The 19341-nt window shown below is 47.4% G+C and overlaps 1 protein-coding gene across 1 annotated transcript in view; it reads left to right on the top strand.

The window, feature by feature from the left end:
- PIK3CG (phosphatidylinositol-4,5-bisphosphate 3-kinase catalytic subunit gamma) overlaps positions 1-16231 on the top strand; it is a 38168-nt gene extending 21937 nt beyond the window's left edge. The window contains 3 exon segments of the mRNA XM_038741338.1: positions 889-1046; positions 3197-3843; positions 16170-16231. Of these exon segments, the coding sequence (XP_038597266.1) occupies positions 889-1046; positions 3197-3475 (437 nt within the window). The 3' untranslated portion in view covers positions 3476-3843; positions 16170-16231.
- The last annotated feature ends 3110 nt before the right edge of the window (positions 16232-19341 follow it).

Here is a 19341-nt window from a genome sequence, read left to right as displayed (position 1 = left end):
TAATGATGTGCATCTAGCTGTATTTCTATATATTCTGACGTCTTGACACCTGTCCACATGTTTTGTTTTGTTGTCTGTCTCCCCCTTCTAGACTGGGAGCCCGTTGTTGGGTAGGGACCATCTCTATATATCGCCGACTTGTACTTCCCAAGCGCTTAGTACAGTGCTCTGCACACAGTAAGCACTCAATAAATGTGATTGAATGAATGAATGAAAGGAGGCCCCTGGGTGGGGAGGTCTTTTCACAGACACAGGGTTGTTTACCAAGAGAGAGCGATAAGCGATGAATACCCTCTCAAACCCTTAGTACAGTGCTCAGTATAAAGTAGGAGTTCAATAAATACCACAGATCGGTTGATTGATTAATCGAATATATATTTCAGGAAGGGTGGACCTGAGGAGCAGCATGGCCTAATGGAGAGAGCCCAGGCCTCAGAGTCAGAAGGACCTGGGTTCTGATCCCGGCCCTGCCTGCTGTGGGACCTTGGGCAAGTCACTTCACTTCTCTGTGCCTCAGTTTCCTCAACTGTAAAATGGGTGTTCATCATCATCAATCGTATTTATTGAGCGCTTACTGTGTGCAGAGCACTGTACTAAGCGCTTGGGAAGTACAAATTGGCAACATACAGAGACAGTCCCTACCCAACAGTGGGCTCACAGTCTAAAAGCCTTTAAAAGTCAATACCTGTTCTCCCAAGCTCACCTCCACCCTCCGTACAGGTGCTCCATCCTGACCCTTCCCTACCTTTTAGACTGTGAGCCCACTGTTGGGTAGGGACTGTCTCTATATGTTGCCAACTTGGACTTCCCAAGCGCTTGGTACGGTGCTCTGCACACGGTAAGCGCTCAGTAAATACGATTGATTGATGGATTGATTGATTCTCCTAGGAAATCTGTTCCATATCGACTTCGGGCACATTCTGGGGAATTACAAAAGTTTCCTGGGCATCAGCAAAGAGAGGGTCCCCTTTGTGCTGACTCCGGACTTCCTGTTTGTGATGGGGACAGCCGGGAAGAAGACCAGCAGGCACTTCCAGAAATTTCAGGTGAGCCATCCTCCCCTTCCTCGTGTCCCAAGCTGGGCTAATCCCTGGCCTTCATCTCCCTCAGCCAAGCAGCGTGGCTCGGTGGAAAGAGCCCGGGCTTTGGAGTCAGAGGTCATGGGTTCGAATCCCGGCTCCGCCCCTTGCCAGCTGTGTGGCTTTGGGCAAGTCACTTCACTTTTCTGTGCCTCAGTGACCTCATCTGTAAAATGGGGGCTAAGACTGTGAGCCCCACGTGGGGCACCCCGATCACCTTGTAACCTCCCCAGCGCTTAGAACGGTGCTTTGCACATAGTAAGTGCTTAATAAATGCCATTATTATTATTATTTATTGGTGGTTCAGGCCCCAAACATACAACTAGGAAAGAGAGGACGCACAGAGGGAGAGGAAATGGCAGCAGCGTGGCTCAATGGAAAGAACACGGGCTTTGGAGTCAGAGGTCATGGGTTCAAATCTTGGCTCCGCCACTTGTCAGCTGTGTGACTTTGGGCAGGTCACTTCACTTCTCTGAGCCTCAGTTACCTCATCTGTAAAATGGGGATTAAGACTGTGGGCCCCCTGTGGGACAGTCTGATCACCTTGTAACCACCACAGCGCTTAGAACAGTGCTTTGCACATAGTAAGCGCTTAATAAATGCTATCATTATTAGTATTATTATTATTATTATTAAATAGCAGCATCCAAAGAGAACACCTCTGGCTACTTCCCTGGGAGCTCAAACAGTGGAAAGAGTTTTGGTTTCTAGAGCAAGCAGGGTAGGGGAGCTTATCTCATGGGCAGGGATTGTCTCTACTTGTTGCTGAACTGTACTTCCCAAGCGCTTAGTACAGTGCTTTGCACACCATAAGAGCTCATTAAATACGATTGAATGAATGAACGATTGGTATTTATTGAGTACTTACTGTTTGCAGAGCACTGTACTGAGTGCTTAGGAGAGTGCAATACAACAAAGTTAATAGACTTTTAGACTGTGAGCCCACTCTTTTAGACTGTGAGCCCACTATTGGGTAGGGACTGTCTCTATATGTTGCCAACTTGTACTTCCCAAGCGCTTAGTACAGTGCTCTGCACACAGTAAGCGCTCAATAAATGCGATTGATGATGATGATGATAGACCTGGTTCCTGCCCACAGTGAGCTTACGGTCCAGAGGGTGAGGCAGACCGAGGGGGAGAAGCAGCATGGCTCAGGGGAGCGAGCACAGGCTGGGAGTCAGAAGGACCCGGGTTCTAACCCCGGCTCTGCCGATTGCTTGCGGTGTGACCTTGGGTAAGTCACTTAACATCTCTGAGTTTCAGTTTCATTAACTGCGAAATGGGGATACCTGTTCTCCCTCCTATTTAGACCGTGAGCTCCAAGCAGGATAGGGGCAGTGTCCCACGTAATCAATTTGTACCTACCCCAGCGCTTAGAACGGCATTTGACACATAGTAAGCGCTTAACAAATAGCATAAAAATATAAATAAATCATTGGGAGAGTATAATGCAACAATCAATCAATCAATCGTATTTATTGAGCGCTTACTGTGTGCAGAGCACCGTACTAAGCGCTTGGGAAGTACAAGTCGGCAACATATAGAGACAATCCCTACCCAACAGTGGGCTCACAGTCTAAAAGTATGGCAACAGTATGGCAACAGTATATCAGAGTTGTTAGACACGGCCCCTGGCCATAACAGCACATGTTCCCTACCCTCAGTGAGCTCATGGAAGGACATCAGACAATATTTTTTTAAAAAAAATAAGGAATAGGAGGAAGAAGCAAGAAATCTCAAAGGCAGTAGTAGTAGTACAAACTACATCAGGATGAAATAACTGCCCAGTGGAATATTCCTGTGAATTTACACGTGCGGTCTTACACATAGCCTTACAAAGATACATATGCCCATAGAGCCAAGGGAAAGGAATGAAATAGAGCCCGCTGTTGGGTAGGGACCGTCTCTATATGTTGTGCTTCCCAAGCGCTTAGTACGGTGCTCTGCACACAGTGAGCGCTCAATAAATACGATTGAATGAATGAATGAATGTTGTGGGGCTGAAAGTGGGACAAATATCAAATGCTTAAAGGGCATGGATCCCAGGGGCCTCTCTGAGCCCCTTCACCAAAAACCTCCCTCTCTCTTTCTTTTTCTATCTCCCCCCCCCATCCTAGGATGTTTGTGTCCGAGCTTATCTGGCCCTGCGGCACCACACCAACCTGCTGATCATCCTGTTTTCCATGATGCTGATGACGGGGATGCCCCAGCTGACCAGTAAGGAGGACATCGCCTACATCCGGGACGCCCTGACCGTGGGGAAGAGCGAAGAGGAGGCGGAGAAGTACTTCCTGGACCAGATTGAGGTGTGCCGAGACAAGGGCTGGACGGTGCAGTGCAACTGGTTCCTGCACCTGGTGCTGGGCATCAAACAAGGCGAGAAGCACTCTACGTAGTCCCGGCCGGCGGCGGTTAGCCGGGGGGAGCATCCCCGAACCCGGACCTTGCGACCTTCTGCGGCCTCGGCCTTTGGGGTGCTCTTGCTTATCGGTTTGACGCTCCCCTAATACATGCCCTTTTCTGCTGGCTTTGGCCAACCCGAGGAGAGTGCCCCACACCCAGGACTGCCCTCCTTCCCCCCAAAACCTTGCCAACGCGCGTCTCCCCAAGAGTCCTGTCGGGACCACCCCGGGGTCGTCGACACATTGAGAGACGAACCATTTTCAGGCAAGCTGGGCAGAGGATGCGCTCCTTGACGTGAGTGAGGCCTCGAGGCTAGCGGAGGAGTGCTGGGAAAGAGCAGTGGCAGCGACAGGCAGATCAGGTAGGTGGATCGGGCACTGGCGACTCTTTCTGAGCCAAGGCATTCAGTCATTCCTTCATTCAATCGTATTTATTGAGCGCTTACTGTATGCAGGGCGCTTGGGAAGTCCAAGTTGGCAACATCTAGAGACGGCCCCCACCCAACAGCGGGCTCACAGTCAAGAAGGGGGAGACAGACAACAAAACAAAACATGTGGACAGGTGTCATCAGATTAGAGATAAAGCTAGATGCACGTCATTAACAATAAATAGAATAGTCGATCTGGACAAGTAAAATAAATAGAGTAATAAATTGGTACAAATGTATATACAGGTGCTGTGGTGTGATACCACTCGGCTCAGTGCTTACCTCAGTACTGAGCGGCCGCAGCCCCGAGCCCAAAGACGGTGGTTATGGATCTGTTAGTTCCAACCAACCCACACAATGCCAGGAATAACGGTTTCCACCACGACTGGAGGATGTGGTGCTGATTCTACTGGAAACAGCCGGAAATGCCCGTCGAGAGCCTGGAGGGCCCAGTTTAGCTCTGGCCTCTGCTGGTCTCGTCACCATTTCAGAGGAGAAAGAGGAGGAGGAGGAAGAAAGCAGAAGGGGAAGAGGAAAGGAGGAGGAGAAAAGGAAGATGAGGGAAAGGGGGAAGAAGAGGAGGAGAAGGAAAGAAGGAAAGCAGGAGAAAAGGAAAAAGGAAAAGGAGGAAGAAGAAGAGGGAGAGGAGGAGGAGGAAAAGGAGGGGAGAAAGAGGAGAAAAGGAAGAGGAGGAAGAGAAGGAGGAGGAGAAAAGAAAGGCAAGGAAGAGGAGGAGAAAAAGGAGGGGGAGGAGGAAGAACTTCACCAGACTCTCCTCCTTGGTTTCTTTCCCGCTTCCGTGTCGCTGCCACCATGCTTACAACATAACACTTCTCCTAGACCATCCCACCGAAAAATAGAACCCAAATAGAAGCAGCGTGGCTCAGTGGAAAGAGCCCGGGCTTTGGAGTCAGAGGTCGTGGGTTCAAATCCCGGCTCTGCCAACTGTCAGCTGTGTGACTTTGGGCAAGTCACTTCACTTCTCTGGGCCTCCGTTACCTCATCTTTAAAATGGGGATGAAGACTGTGAGTCCCCCGTGGGACAACCTGATCCCCTTGTAACCTCCCCAGCGCTTAGCACGGTGCTTTGCACATAGTAAGCGCTTAATGAATGCAATTATTATTATTATTAAATACCCATTACCACTGGCCTACCACATTGAGGGGGGTCAGGACCCAGGCAGCCTGGCTTTTGCCCCAAAGTGGAAGTCTGCTACCTTTAACACAAATCGCACCCCACCCACCCAGCCCAGGACTCTTTTTTCTCTCCGGGCCACCAGGACACTTGGAGGAACTGTTAGGTTCCCTCATCGTTAGGAATGAGCTCCCCCGACCCAACTCCTCCCTGGCCAGCCTGAACCTGCCTCCAGTTTCTGCTGAACCCATTGCCCTCCTGACACCATGGGGGTCCTCTCCTCCTGGTGTGGTGGGACTTGGTAAATGGCAGTTCCTCCTCCTTTGGGCCCATTCCTGGCTCTGGACTTCATCGGCCGGGGAGGTGAGGGTGGCAGGGTGTTTCCCAACAGCCTTGGCTCCGACTGAACAGGGCAAAGCTGGCTTTCATTCTCTGCACTAACTGTACCAGACAGTGGCCAGGGGAACGCTAACCTTCGCCCTGGTAGCGTGTTGCAAGTTGGCATAGACAGGATTTCTCTTCCTCAATTTCCACAGCCCTGAACCTTTCCACTCTGGCACAACTTATACCTCTTCTCTGTATTTCCAAAAGTCAGCTGTTTCTTTCTAAGGCTCCTGGAACTCCAGTTCATCTCTAGCCTTCTTGCAGGGAGCTGGGACCTTTCCCCCCTTGCAAAGCCCTAAGGAGTAACATGACATGACCTGACACAGACGCTGCCTCCGGCCAAACTTGAGGCTGTGATTGGAGCAATCGGCTCCAGGAAAGACCTGTACCCAACCATGGCTTTGCCCATGCCCTCTGCCATGCCTGGCACAAATTATTAGTCTCAGAATTCCAGGCCAGCAGGACCTTAGGAGCATATCTTGTCCACCCCCCTGCTTTCTCCAATTCTCCCCTTGATCCACTACAATCTGGTTTCTGTCCCCTTGTCTTCACAGAAACTGCCCTCTCAGAGGTCACCCAGTGACATTCTTCCTGCCCAATCTGACCTCTACTCCATCCTAATCCTCCTCGACCTCTCAGTTGCCTTCATTACTGTCAACCACCCCCTTCTCCTGAAACCATTATCCAACCTTGTCTTTGCTGACACTGTCCTCTCCTAGTTCTCTCTGGCCTCGGTCTCTTTCAGGGGCTTCTCCTCTGCCTCTCATCCTCTGACATTTGTGTGTGTGTGTGGGGGGTCTCCCACGGGGACTCTGAGAATCTTCTCCTGCCCCTTCGGCCCTCAGTTCATCCTGTCCCTTCCTCGGCTAGGGGTGACCAGCCAGTTACTTTCCTTTTCCTATTCCTTGCGGAGTTTTATTCCGTTTGCTTTTGACCATTTACTCCGGATTTCCACAGCTATTGTTGAGTCTGATCCTACCCTCCAAATTCCTGGGCACCTTTTCCTCCCCAGTTGGTGTCCATTGGAATAACATGCCCCCGTCTCACTTATTCGGACCAGGGACTGACCCACTGGGATCTGGGAAAAACAAACCTCTGGGCTATTTATCGGGTGTTCCAACAATTTATTGACGAGTAGAATGATTACAACCAAAGTTTCCCCTCGATCTACCAGGCTTTTGGGAAGATTCACTTAGGTGGTGAAACTCCTCGAGAGCAGGAATCGTGTCTCTTACTTACGTTGCAATCTCTGTACAGTTCAGTGCAGGCTCAATGCACAGCAGGGGTTCAGTAAATACCCTTGAGGTTGGTCGATTCTGTCTCTGAAATAGAACGCTAGATTGGTGGGATAGGGTTTGTACCTGGAATTGATATCCAGGACTTTTCCTCCTCGAAGTTCCCAATTTTCTGCCACCTTTCTGCCTCCTCAAAATGGTAACCTGTGGCCTGCAGGTATTGTGGTTTAATTCTCTAGTCTGTAAATCTCAGGACGAGTTCAGTTCAGGGCATCTACCAGGTTACACCTGCTTCATTTCCTTCCACCCCAAGTTCAGCGCTGCCTGGCTCTGTTCCCAACTCATTTTTGGCTTAGGGCAGAAGTTAGATAAACATTGGAAGCTTCCTTTTTGCTCTCATCTATTTTTAGCCCTCCCTATCTAACAAAAGGGTCACGACTGTTCTTTATTGGTCTCCGAATAATGCTTATGTATTTCCGATTTGGGCCTTTACAACTGGTATCTCATTTCCTCCTTTAGCATTTCTTTGTTGTTTCCTCGGGTTTCTGCTGGTGTCAGCCTCTGTCACGCACATATTTCCCCTCCAAATTTGTTCTTACCCTGCCCCCCGACCCATCGCCCCATGAGCCAACTATCTCCCCACTCTGGCCTGTCAGCCCGCCCTTCCTATGTTCAAATATTGAGTCCCATGCCCATTGCCCTTGATGGTTATTTCGGACCCCTCTTCAACTCCCTGCCCCCTCTATCTCCCCCTTGTCTTGTCCCTAATGATCTGGATTTGTATTTTCCTGAGAAAATTGAAACCGTCAGGGTGATCCCCCTAAAATCTCCTCTGCTCCTCTGGAGTCTGTCCCTCCTCCTGCCCCTTCTTCAACCCTCCCATCTTTCCCAGCAGTATCTCAAGAGGAGATCTCGTTCCTTCTCTCAAAATCCACCCTCTCCACCTGAGCCTCCAACTCCATACCTCATGAAAGAACTCGCCCCCTCCTTTCTTCCTTCCCTGACTTTCATCTCCAATGGTTTCTTCCCCGCTGTTTTCAAACATGATCACGTCTCCCTAGAAAAAGAATCCCTTTACCCTACAGCTCCTTTCAGTTTTCATCCCATCTCCCTCCTACCATCCCTCTCCAAGCTCCATTTGTGCAGCTGAGCGTTGTTGGTGGATATTCAGAAAGCAGGCCGAGCTTTGTCATATTCAATACACTCGCTTTTATAACATCTCTGCCGTCTCACTCGCAGGACAGAGTCCCATGCCCACATCGGGAATTTGGAATGTCAAGCGAGACTGGCCTTGATCAGTGCACGAAGTAAGCCATTGTCTCAGGGAAAAGTTGGAGGGGGGCAGTCACTCGGGACCTCCCAAACAGGCTTCTCTCTCCAAGATGGTTCCATACGGCTCCTCTCCATATGGCTTCTTATAATGAAGGCCAAGATGATGCCACTGGAGCCCTTTTCAACTGTGCCCAGCAGCCTAACAAAAACAGGACAAATGTAGAAAACAACTCCAAAACCTCTGAACTATATTCAGTGACCTTTCCTACGCACTTGATGCCGTCGACAGGCAGGGCACTGGAAATTGCTGAACTGCCTTGGCCGGCCTAGAAAATTAATCTTGCTCCCCGAGCCGTCTGCCCGCTCGCTGCACTCCGGTGTCCCGGTGGGAGCTCGACCGGTAGAGTTGCGAGAGAGCAAGTTGGTTCGTGCAGATTCTTGCTTCCGAGTTCTTGGGACTGAGGCTTGCCCATCGCTGAGACTCCTGCCCTCCCACGGGGTGTGCAGATAATCAATCAATATTTACTGAGCGCTTCCTGTGTGCACAGCATTATCCTAAGCACTGGCGAGAGAGTCTATGAGAAGGGAGAAGGTGAGAAGTGAGAAGGTGAACTTGCAAGAGGCATAGAAGGTGGATTTTATTATTATTATTAATATTAATAAAAATAATAATTGTGGAATTTGTTAAACACTCACCACATGACGAGGACTGTACTAAGCACTGGGGTTCATTCATTCATTCATTCAATCGTATTTATTGAGCACTTACTGTGTGCAGAGCACTGTACTAAGCCCTTGGGAAGTACAAGTTGGGATGGTACAAGTCAGTCAAATCTCATATGGTGCTCTCAGTTTTCATAGGAGGGAGAAGAGGCACTGAATCCCCATTCTTTAAATGAGGGAACAGAGGCTCAGAGAAGTGAAGTCACTTGCCCGAGGTCACACAGCAGCCAAGCGGCAGAGCCGAGACTAGAACCCAGGTCCTACTGACTCCGTGCTGTCTCTCTGCTGGGCCATGCTGCTTCCGTGCTGCCATAGTAAGCGCTCAATAAATACCGCCGATTGATTGATTGATTTGACTAGGCCAGCAGGAAAACTCACACGCCGAGCCATCCTCTTACCACTAGATAGGCCAGAATTGGAGCATTTGTTCAGACCTTAGCCGAGACCAGACTCACTCCGAAACGTTAAAACCCAGCTGACGGGCTCACATCACTGCTGCCACCCAACCAGGCCCCCCTGCCTTGGAAATGAGCAGTCGGCATTGGAAAATTAAATTCTGGAAACCGCACAAACTTCATGCGGTTCCCGTCAAATTCAACAAAAATAGATCTCCCTCAAAACGATAAGAACCTCAAGGGACGTAGACGATGGCTGGCAGAGTTTTAGTGCTGATATAGTGACCTCGTTGATCATTTCCGTGAAACTGTGGGAGTCATCTGGGAACTGTCCCCCAGAAACTCACTCGAGGTTCAAAGGCCAGGATTGAGAAGTCACTATTTAAGGTCACGTATCACTCCGTGATCCCTGTTCTCTCTTCTCTTTAGACCGAGTCACGACAGGGACAGAGATGATGTCAGTGTGTATCAACTCCAGAGCTTAGCCTAAAGTCAGTGCTTACAAACCACGATTATTATTCAAGAAGCAGTGTGGCCTAGTGGAAAGAGTCTGGCCCTGGGAGCTTGAGGCTCTGGGTTCTAATAATAATAATAATAATAATAATAATGATAATGATGGCATTTATTAAGTGCTTACTATGTGCAAAGCACTGTTCTAAGCACTGGGGAGGTTACAAGGTGATCAGGTTGTCCCACAGAGGGCTCACAGTATTCATCCCCATTTTACAGATGAGGTAACTGAGGCCCAGAAAAGTTAAGTGACTTTTTAATCCCAGGTTTGCCGCTTGTCTGTTGTGTGACCTGATGAAGTTCGCTTCATTTCCTTCTTCCTCAAGTTTCCTCATCTGTAAAATGGGGGTTCTTCCCTCCCCCTTAGATTGGGAGCTCCATGTGGGACAGAAACTGATTTCCTTGTATCTAGCCCAGGGTTTAGTACAGTGCTTGGCACATAGTAAGCACTTGACCAATACCATAGTTATAATTACGGTAGCAGCGTGGCTTAGTGGCAAGATCCCGGGCTTGGGAGTCAGAGGATGTGGGTTCCAATCCCGGCTCTGCCACTTGTCTGCTGTGTGACCTCGGGCAGGTCACTTAACTTCCCTGGGCCTCAGTTACCTCATCTGGAAAATGGGGGTTTAAAGTGTGAGCCCCACGTGGGGCAACCTGATTACCCTGTATCTACCCCAGTGCTTAGAACAGTGCCTGGCACATAGCGCTTAACAAATACCATCATTATTATTAATTATAATTATTACTCTCCCAAGGACCTAGTACAATGCACACAGTAGGCTCACAAGAAATATTATTAGGTGAACGAATGATGCTTATTATCTTGGCCACCTACACTCACTGTTGGGGATGAGCCAGTTACCATTCCTACATTTCCCTTTCCGTCTTGAATTTTCCCTCTGGCAAGCCAAAATGGACCACTCATCCATGAATTTAGCCCTCTGGAACCTGCTGATAATTGAGGTTAGACAGCATCCTGCGGGAATAAATTCCTATCATTTGCCTCCTGCCGGGTGAAGAAATGTTCCCTTTCCTTTCATTTGAATCTACCATTCTCCAGTCCTAATGGCCGTCTCTTCCGTCCTGATGATATGGGATTTGGTGAACAATTTCGGCTTTACCTTCTGTGATCTTTAATCTTTAAATCTATCCCTTTTCAATCACTCAATACTGCTATTAATAATAATTATGGTGTTTGTTAAGTGCTTACTACGTGCCAAGCACTGTTCTAAGTGCTGGGATAGATCCGGGGCAATCAGGTTGTCCCACATGGGTCTCACAGGCTTAATCCCCATTTTACAGATGAGGTAACTGAGGCTCAGAGAAGTGAAGCAACTTGTCCAAGGTCACACAGCAGACAAGTGGTGGAGGCGGGATTAGAACCCATGACCTCTGACTCCCAATCCTGGGATCTTTCCACTAAGCCACGCTGCTTCTCTAATAAGGATGGCATTTGTTAAGCACTTACTATGTGCCAAGCACTGTTCTAAGCACTAGGGTAGATACAAGGTAATCAGGTTGTCCCATGGGGGGCTAACAGTCTTAATCCATTTTACAGTTGAGGTAAACTAGGGCACAGAGAAGAGAAGTGACTTGCCCAAAGCCACACAGCTGACAAGTGGCGGAGGCGGGATTAGAACCCATGACCCCTGCCTCCCAAGCCAGTGCTCTTTCCACTAAGCCACGCTGCTTCTCAGTCAATGGTACTTATTGAGTGCTTTCTGAGTGCAGAGCTCTGCACACAGTAAGCGCTCAATAAATACAATTGATTGATTGATTGTACTAAGTTCCTTGCCATCAGTGAGCTTACGGTGTAGAGGAGGAGACGGACACTGATACGAATGAATAATTTACAGATATGCACACAAATGCTCTCTAGAGGGGGAGACAGACGATAGTACAAATAAATCATTTATAGATATGTTGGGCTGTGGAGTTGAGGGTCGGGTGAATACCAAAGGATACAGATCCAATTGCAGAGATGATTCAGAAGGGAGAGGAAACTGAGGAAAAAGGAGCTAAGGAGATTTGACCTTAATAAAACTTTGAAGGAGTCTGGCGAATATGGAGGGGGAAGGAGTTCCAAGCCAGAGGAAGGATTTGGGGAAGGAGTCGGTGTCGAGATAGAAGAGATGGAGACACAGTGAGCAAGCTGGAGCTACAGGGAAAAGTGGGAGGGCTGCATTATAGGAAGAGAATAGCGAGGTCAGGTAGGAGAGGGAGAGCTGATTGAGTGCTTTTAAGCTGATGGTAAGGAGTTTCTGTTCGATACACAGGTGTATGGGCAACCCCTTGAGTTTCTTCTTGAGGGATGGGGAAACATGGACTGAATGGTTTTGTAGAAAAACAATCTGGGTAGAATGAAGTACGGACTGGAGTGCGGAGAAAGAGGAGGCAGGGGGGTCGGCGAGGAGGCCGATGCGATAATCAAGCCAGGATAGGATAAGTGCTTGGATTTATGTGGCAGCGGGTCGGATGGAGAGGAAAGAGCGGGTTTTAGAGATGTTGCCCAAGGGAGAACCAACAGGATTTGGTGATGGATTGAATACGTGAGTTGAAAGAGAGAGATGACAGTGCCGAGGTTACGGGCTTGTTAGAGAGGGAGGAGAGTAGTGTTGTCTCCAGTGATGGGAAAGACATGAGGAGGACTGAGTTTGGGGGGACGGATGAGGAGTTGTGTTAATTTAAGGTGTTTGCGGGACACGCGGCTTATATGTTGCCAACTTGTACTTCCCAAGCGCTTAGTACAGTGCTCTGCACAATTAAGCGCTCAATAAATATGATTGATTGATTGATTGATGCAGGTAGAGGTAATAATCATAATACTAACTGTGGAATTCTTTAATCACTTACTACGTGCCAAGCACCGCTCTACGAGCTGGGGTAGATACAAGGTCATCAGATTGAACACAGTCCCTGTCACAGTCTTAATCCCCATTTTACCAAAGTGAAGTGACTTATTCAAGGTCACACAGGAGACACGGGGCAGAGCCGGAATTAGAACCCACATCCTCTGACTCCCAGGTTCTCGCTCTTTCCACCTGACCATGCTGCTTCTCTATATTGTCCTGAAGGCAGAAGGAAATGTAAGACTGCACACTTTCCGTGATCCTCTACTCGCTAATCCTGTGCCTTTTCAGCCTGCTTCTCTCCGGAATGAAGCATCTTTAACTTTCTGATCCCAGGAGCTTACAGTCCCCCTCCTATCCTGCGCCCGTGGATCCAGGCTGCGGGAACACGCTGAGTTGAACTTCTAACAGATAGAAAGGTCAGGCCAAGAAAAGCTGGAAGTGGGTGGCATTTCTGAAGTGTGCCTCTAGCACAGAAGACATAAAAGCCAAACAAGTAAGATGGATTAGTAATAATGAAATGAGAAAAAATATCTGTCATTAAAGGACTAATCTTGGGCAAAAATAGATGAAAATCAGGTATAGCCTAGTGGAAAGAGCATGGAGTTGGGAGTCAGAGGACCTAGGCTCTAATCCCTGCTCCATCACTTACCTGCTCTGTGACCTTGGGGAAGTCATTTAGCTTTTCTATGCCTCAGTTACTTTATCTGAAAAATGGGGACTCAATACCCATTCTCCCTCCCCTTTAGACTGTGAGCCTCATCTGGGACAGGGATTGCTCCTGACCTGATTATTTTGTAACTACCCAGCGCTTAGCACTGTGTAAACACTTAACAGATTCCGCAGTCATTATTATTATAACTCTTTCTCTCATAATAATAATGGTATCTGTTAAACGTGTACTATCTTCCAGACGCTGTACTAAGTGCCGGGGAAGATACAAGATAATTGCGCTGGACAGAATTCCTGTCCAATTTAGGGCTCACAGTCTTAATCCCCATTTTTCAGAAGAGGTCCCTGAGGCCCAGAGAAGTGAAGTGACTTGCCCAAAGTCACACAGCCGACAAGTAGTGGAGCTGGGATTAGAACCCAGGTCTTTCCTACTCCCTGGCTGTGCTCTACCCATTAGGCCACACTGCTTCTCTGTTACCAGTGGGGTTGCTTACAGGGATAGGAGTTAGAGACTGGGAAGAAAGTTCTCTAGGAACCGCTGTATATGCCTCAAAGCTTGTCTTCTGCTTCAATCCATCAATCGATAAATAATATTAATTGATTACTCCCTCTGTACAGAGCACTACTCTTCCCAAGAGCCTAATTTAGTGCCCTACACATAGCTGTTGATAATACGATGATGACTTTGATGATGTTGTTGATGAGCTTGGCAATAATGATTGCTCTAGAGATATGTACACAAGAAGACATGCTGGTGATTGTAAACCATTTTGGAGGGTCAGGCTGCACCCTGGACACTAACATTTTGAAAGTACAGATTATGTGCCTGGTTGAGAAGCACTTGAGAAGCGGTGTGGCTCAGTGGGAAGAGCACGGGCTTTGGAGTCAGAGGTCATGGGTTCTAATCCCGGCCCCACCACTTGTCTGCTGTGTCACCTTGGGCAAGTCGCTTCACTTCAGTTACCTCATCTGGAAAATGGGGATTAAGACTGTGGACCCTAAGTAGAACAGGGACTGCGTCCAACTCGATTACCTTGTATCTACCCCAACTCTTAGTACAGGGCCTGGCACATAGTAAGCGCTTAACGAATACCACAGTTACTACTACTGCTTACCCCAGCACTTGGTACAGTCTTTCCACATAGTCCATGCTTACTAAGTACCACAGTTATTATTATTATTATTACATCCACGTTCTCCTCAGACTGGGTAGGAAGCCTTGAAATTGATCCTAGAGGGATTCCTTTCCCTCAGGACCATACCCGTTCTTTGGTCTGAGGGAAAGGAAAGATCAGGCGTGGAGGGGATTGGGTGGCGATGGGTAAGAAGAGACTTTGCCCTGGTGACCTCAACAGCTCTGGGACAGATAAGACAGATCTGGGATCGCCACCCTGCCTTCGGGCCTTCTCAGTGTGGCGACAGCAGCCTCAGTGACCACGTCTGCTCCTATTCCCCTTCCCGCCTCTCCCCAGCTTTTCTCCCTGCCCTCGCCGCTCAGAGAAAGCCCCGTTACGAGACCGCTCAGGCATTCACTGCCTGCAGGCCAAGCAGACTGCTTGGAGTGCCGGTCGCAGCGAAACGAACACTAATAAACAATCGCCCGAGTCAACTGAGCCCGGATCACTTGCCAGGAGTGAGGGGAGAGACTTCTGTGGAGGGTCCCAGATCCCTTTCTCTCCGGAAGGGTCGACCAAACCCTCTTGCTTTACGTTGCTGTGGATTGAAGAGTGATTTTTGCAGGTCCTTGCCTCTCACCCTGTGCCCTCCTTCATAATCATAATATTAATAGTCACTGGGGTGACTATGTTGCCAATTTGTACTTCCCAAGCACTTAGTACAGTGCTCTGCACATAGTAAGTGCTCCATATATACGATTGATGATGATGGGGTGCTTGTTTTGGGTTTACTATCTGCTGAACACTGTGCTAAGCGCCGGAGGAGGTACAAGATAATCAGGTCGGAAGCAGTCCCTGTCCCGTATTGGATCTTAGCGTAGTACTCTGCAGACAGTAAGTGCTCAATAGATACTATCGATTGACCTATGAGAGGGTGGTTTCTGTGGAGCAAAGGAGATGGAAGCCAGATTTGAGAGGGTTGAGGAGAGAATTTGGAGAAGAGGAACTTGAGACAGCGGGCTTTGACAACTTGATCAAGAAGTTTGGAGAGGAACGGTAAGAGGGAGCCATGGCACCAAGGGAGGGCTTTTTGGGATGGGGAGGCATGTTTGAAATCAGTGGGAATCAATCAATCAATCAATCAATCGTATTTATTGGGCACTTACTGTGTGAAGAGCACTGTACTAAGCACTTGGGAAGTACAAGATGGCAACATATAGTGACAGTCCCTACCCAACAGTGGGCTCACAGTCTAAAAGGGGGAGGCAGAGAACAAAACCAAACATACTAACAAAATAAATAGAATAAATATGTACAAGTAAAATAAATAAATAAATAAAGTAATAAATATGTACAGGCATATATACATATATACAGGGAAGAATGGGAAGAATGGGAAGAGTGGGAAGAAGCTGTCGGAGAGCAAACAGTTGAAGGTGGTGGGATAGGGGAGCTAGTGTGTGCTCTGCACTTAGTAAGTGCTCAGTAAATATGATTGAATGAACAGGACAGATTTGTGGGGAGGAGATGTGTGGGAGAGAAGACAAGTAAAGAGATAGAGGGATTTCAGTGTTGGAGAGGGTAGAGATTGTACTCTACATAGAGTACAAAGGCTCTATGCATGGGACCCTGTGTGGCCGGGGCTTTCCTCTCTGACCCAAAGCACAAGTCTGAGGAAGGGAAGGGTAACATATAGTGGCAATGAACAGGAATTCTCTAACGCAAAAGTAAAATATCACAACTATAGAGTGGCTGAGAAAATCTCCGGACGATTGTGAAGAAGGGAATCTCATGATTATAAAGCTAAGGTCGCCGATATCGTCTTGTTCTCGTATTTTTCCGAGATCTCTCCATGAACACACATTGTTGTTTACACTATTCCGTTCAGTTGCATACACATTGTTTCTACTTCTGTCCAAGAAATTTTGGCATTGGGCCTGCCCAACATGGCATGTTTTATGTTCTTACAGAGGCCATTTAAGCTCTCCGCGTTCCCAGCCCGCGTTGTCCATCTGTTCTTCGGAAATCAGGCCCCCGGATCTGACCGTCTGCGCTTGGCTTCGTAGAATGTCTGTCACCCATGCATTTCCCAAGTTTTTTGTTTGGTACAAGGTCTTATAAGAACACTGCAGATTATTGATTCGTTGTCCTTCGCGACTCTGGCAACCTGATGCAGCTTCAGACAGTTGGCCATTCAGAGGTGATGAAAAATTTCCCACAGCCGCCTAGTTCGGTAGGACATCCTTAACATAGCAAGGACACAACAAATAATCCGGTAGTTGATGTCACCTTGGAACTCCAGTCCTTTGGGAAACTCTTCTGCTCCGGAGGCTGAGAGCATCTTCTAGAGATCTTGAATGCCTCACCTTCTGTATCTCGATGACTTCTCTGAAAGTACACTCACACAAGAGGACTTGCGGATGATTATGATCAAACCAAATTAGAGGGGTACGAGGCTATGATTTGGCCAAGACTCTTCATGCCTGGGAGAACAGGATTTACTAATGATGCCACTTAAAGATGTGATTTCTAGACCATTTCTACCAACATCATTTATGAGCAATACTTAATCAAGATAGAATGAGGTCTTGAGAATGCTGTCAGAGTCTCACATCACGTTTTCTCTTGGGGGGACTTGGGAGGAAAATGGACTACAAGAAGATATCCAGATAGTTACTTTGTAGTGAACTAAGATGAGGTAACTGTGAGCAAGTTGGAGAGAAAAAAACTATTTAAAGCCAAAGTCTCATCATCATCATCACTCCTTACCACTGGCTTTCAAGTAGTCTATCAGGTTGCCCCCTCCTATCTTACCACCCTGTTTTCTTACTACAACTTCACTCTTCCAATGCCAATTTACTCACTGCCATAGTGTTTTCTTTGCCCTCCAGGAGCAGTTAGATCTAGAAGCCAGTGGATTACACAGATTCCGAAGCTAAAGTGTCACCAGAGTGGGAATGGGCTGGAAAACTAGTCAAGTCTCATAGCCCTGGTTCAGTTGCGGCACCTGGAATGTCATTTCAGCCTAGGAAATCATTTTATGTCCATCAAACATGGGCTCCTTCAGGCCCTAGTCTCACAGTGGTGGTTCGTGTCTTTTGAGGTCAGTGACTCTGATATTTCTGAAGAGATGATCCTTGGTTATATACAATAACATTTTGTTTTCCTAAGGTATTCATTCATTCAATCATATTTATTGAGCGCTTACTGTGTGCAGAGCACTGTACTAAGTGCTTGGGAAGTCTAGAGCTCTCCCTCTGTTCTTCTGTGGTATTTATTAAGCACTTATATGTCAAGCACTGTTCAGAGCGCTGGCATAGATAATAGGCAATCAATCAATCAATCAATCGTATTTATTGAGCGCTTACTATGTGCAGAGCACTGTACTAAGCGTTTGGGAAGTACAAATTGGCAACATATAGAGACAGTCCCTACCCAACAGTGGGAAGTTGGACCCAGTCCCCGGCCCACAGATGGTTCACAGTCGAAGTCAGAGGGAGGAGGATTTAATCCCCGTTTTACAGAAGAGGCACCAGAGGCGTAGAGAATTTAAGTGATTTACCCAAAGTCACACAGCAGAAGAGGGGTAGAGTCAGGATTAGAACCCAGGTCCTCTGACTCCCAAGCCCATGCTCTTTCCACAAGGTCATGTTGCTTCTCTGTTCTAGCGAGTCTCCATTTTGGCCCCCAAAACGATGTTTCTTGGCCATTCCCCAAAATGTGGTTGTGCCATGGGGTATTTTAAAAATTGGGAGTCATTCATTCATTCAGTCGTATTTATTGAGCGCTTACTGTGTGCAGAGCCCTGTACTAAGCGCTCGGGAAGGACAAGTTGGCAACGTATAGAGACGGTCCCTACCCAACAGTGGGCTCACAGTCTAGAAGGGGGAGACAGAGAACAAAACCAAACATATTAACAGAATAAAATAAATAGACTAAATATGTACAAGTAAAATAAATAGATAAATAGAGTAATAAATACGTACAAACATATATACATATATACAGGTGCTGTGGGGAGGGGAAGGAGGTAAGGCGAGGGGGATCTGTTCCAATACCTTTAGAAAAGTAATAGAAGACTCCTTCACCTGTTATATGCACCCAGGCCAGCTACAACATACGATTTCATTACACTTTTTGGATTTGACGCAACATAGGATTAGGAAAAATCCTTCTCCCAAGATAACTCTGTTTTGGTGTAGCACAATTCCAAAGTAGGCACGAGTAGAATCAATATAGGAGTAGCATGGCTTAGTGGTTAGAGCAGGGGGTGGGGGTTCAGAAGGACCTGGGTTCTAATCCCAGCTCCACCACATGTCTGCTGGGTGACCTGGGGTAAGTCACTTAACTTCTCTGGACCTCAGTTACCTGATATGTAAACTACAGACGTGATGGGGCTGCATCCAATGTGATTAGCTTGTATCTACTCCAGTGCTTAGAACGGTGTTTGGCACGTAGTAAATGCTTAACAAGTACCATTGTTATTATTACTATTATTGTTTGTGTATCTGTGTGTGGTGTCAGTTAAGTTGTGGTGATAATAATAATAATAATAATAATAGTAATAATAATTAAAATTATGGTATTTGTTAAGCACTTGCTATGTGCCAGGCACAGAAAAGTTAAGTGACTTGCCCAAGGTCACACAGCAGACAAGTGGCAGAGCCGGGATTAGAACCCACGACCTTCTGAATCCCAGGCCCGGGCTCTTTCCACTGCTGTACTGCTATATTTCCCTCTCTCAGCTTAACTGGAATGAGCCATGGTTTGTATTTAATTCATTAAATAGCAGTGGGTTTGTATTTAATTCATTAAATAGCAGTGAATGACAAAGGAGTAAAGCATTCATCAACGAGTGGACGGACCTTTAATAGAGACTTAAGCTCCTCCTCTAGACTGTAAGTTCCTTGTGGGCATGAAACATGCCTACCAACTCGGTCGCATTGTGCTCTCCTAAGCACTTAGTAGAGTGCTCTGCACACAGTAAGCATTCAATAAATACCATTGATTGATAAGGAATTTGTATTGGGAAATGTCAGTCACGGTGATTTCTTTAAACAGTCTGCTCCCAGATTCATCAATTCCCAATGAACCACTAGTTCCCTATTTTACAGATGAGGAAACCGAGGCACAGAGAAATCA

This window comes from Tachyglossus aculeatus (assembly GCF_015852505.1).
Source record: "Tachyglossus aculeatus isolate mTacAcu1 chromosome 12 unlocalized genomic scaffold, mTacAcu1.pri SUPER_6_unloc_1, whole genome shotgun sequence".
NCBI lineage: Eukaryota > Metazoa > Chordata > Mammalia > Monotremata > Tachyglossidae > Tachyglossus > Tachyglossus aculeatus.
Note: the sequence above shows the minus strand (reverse complement) of the source record. Positions and strands in the feature narration are given on the sequence as shown.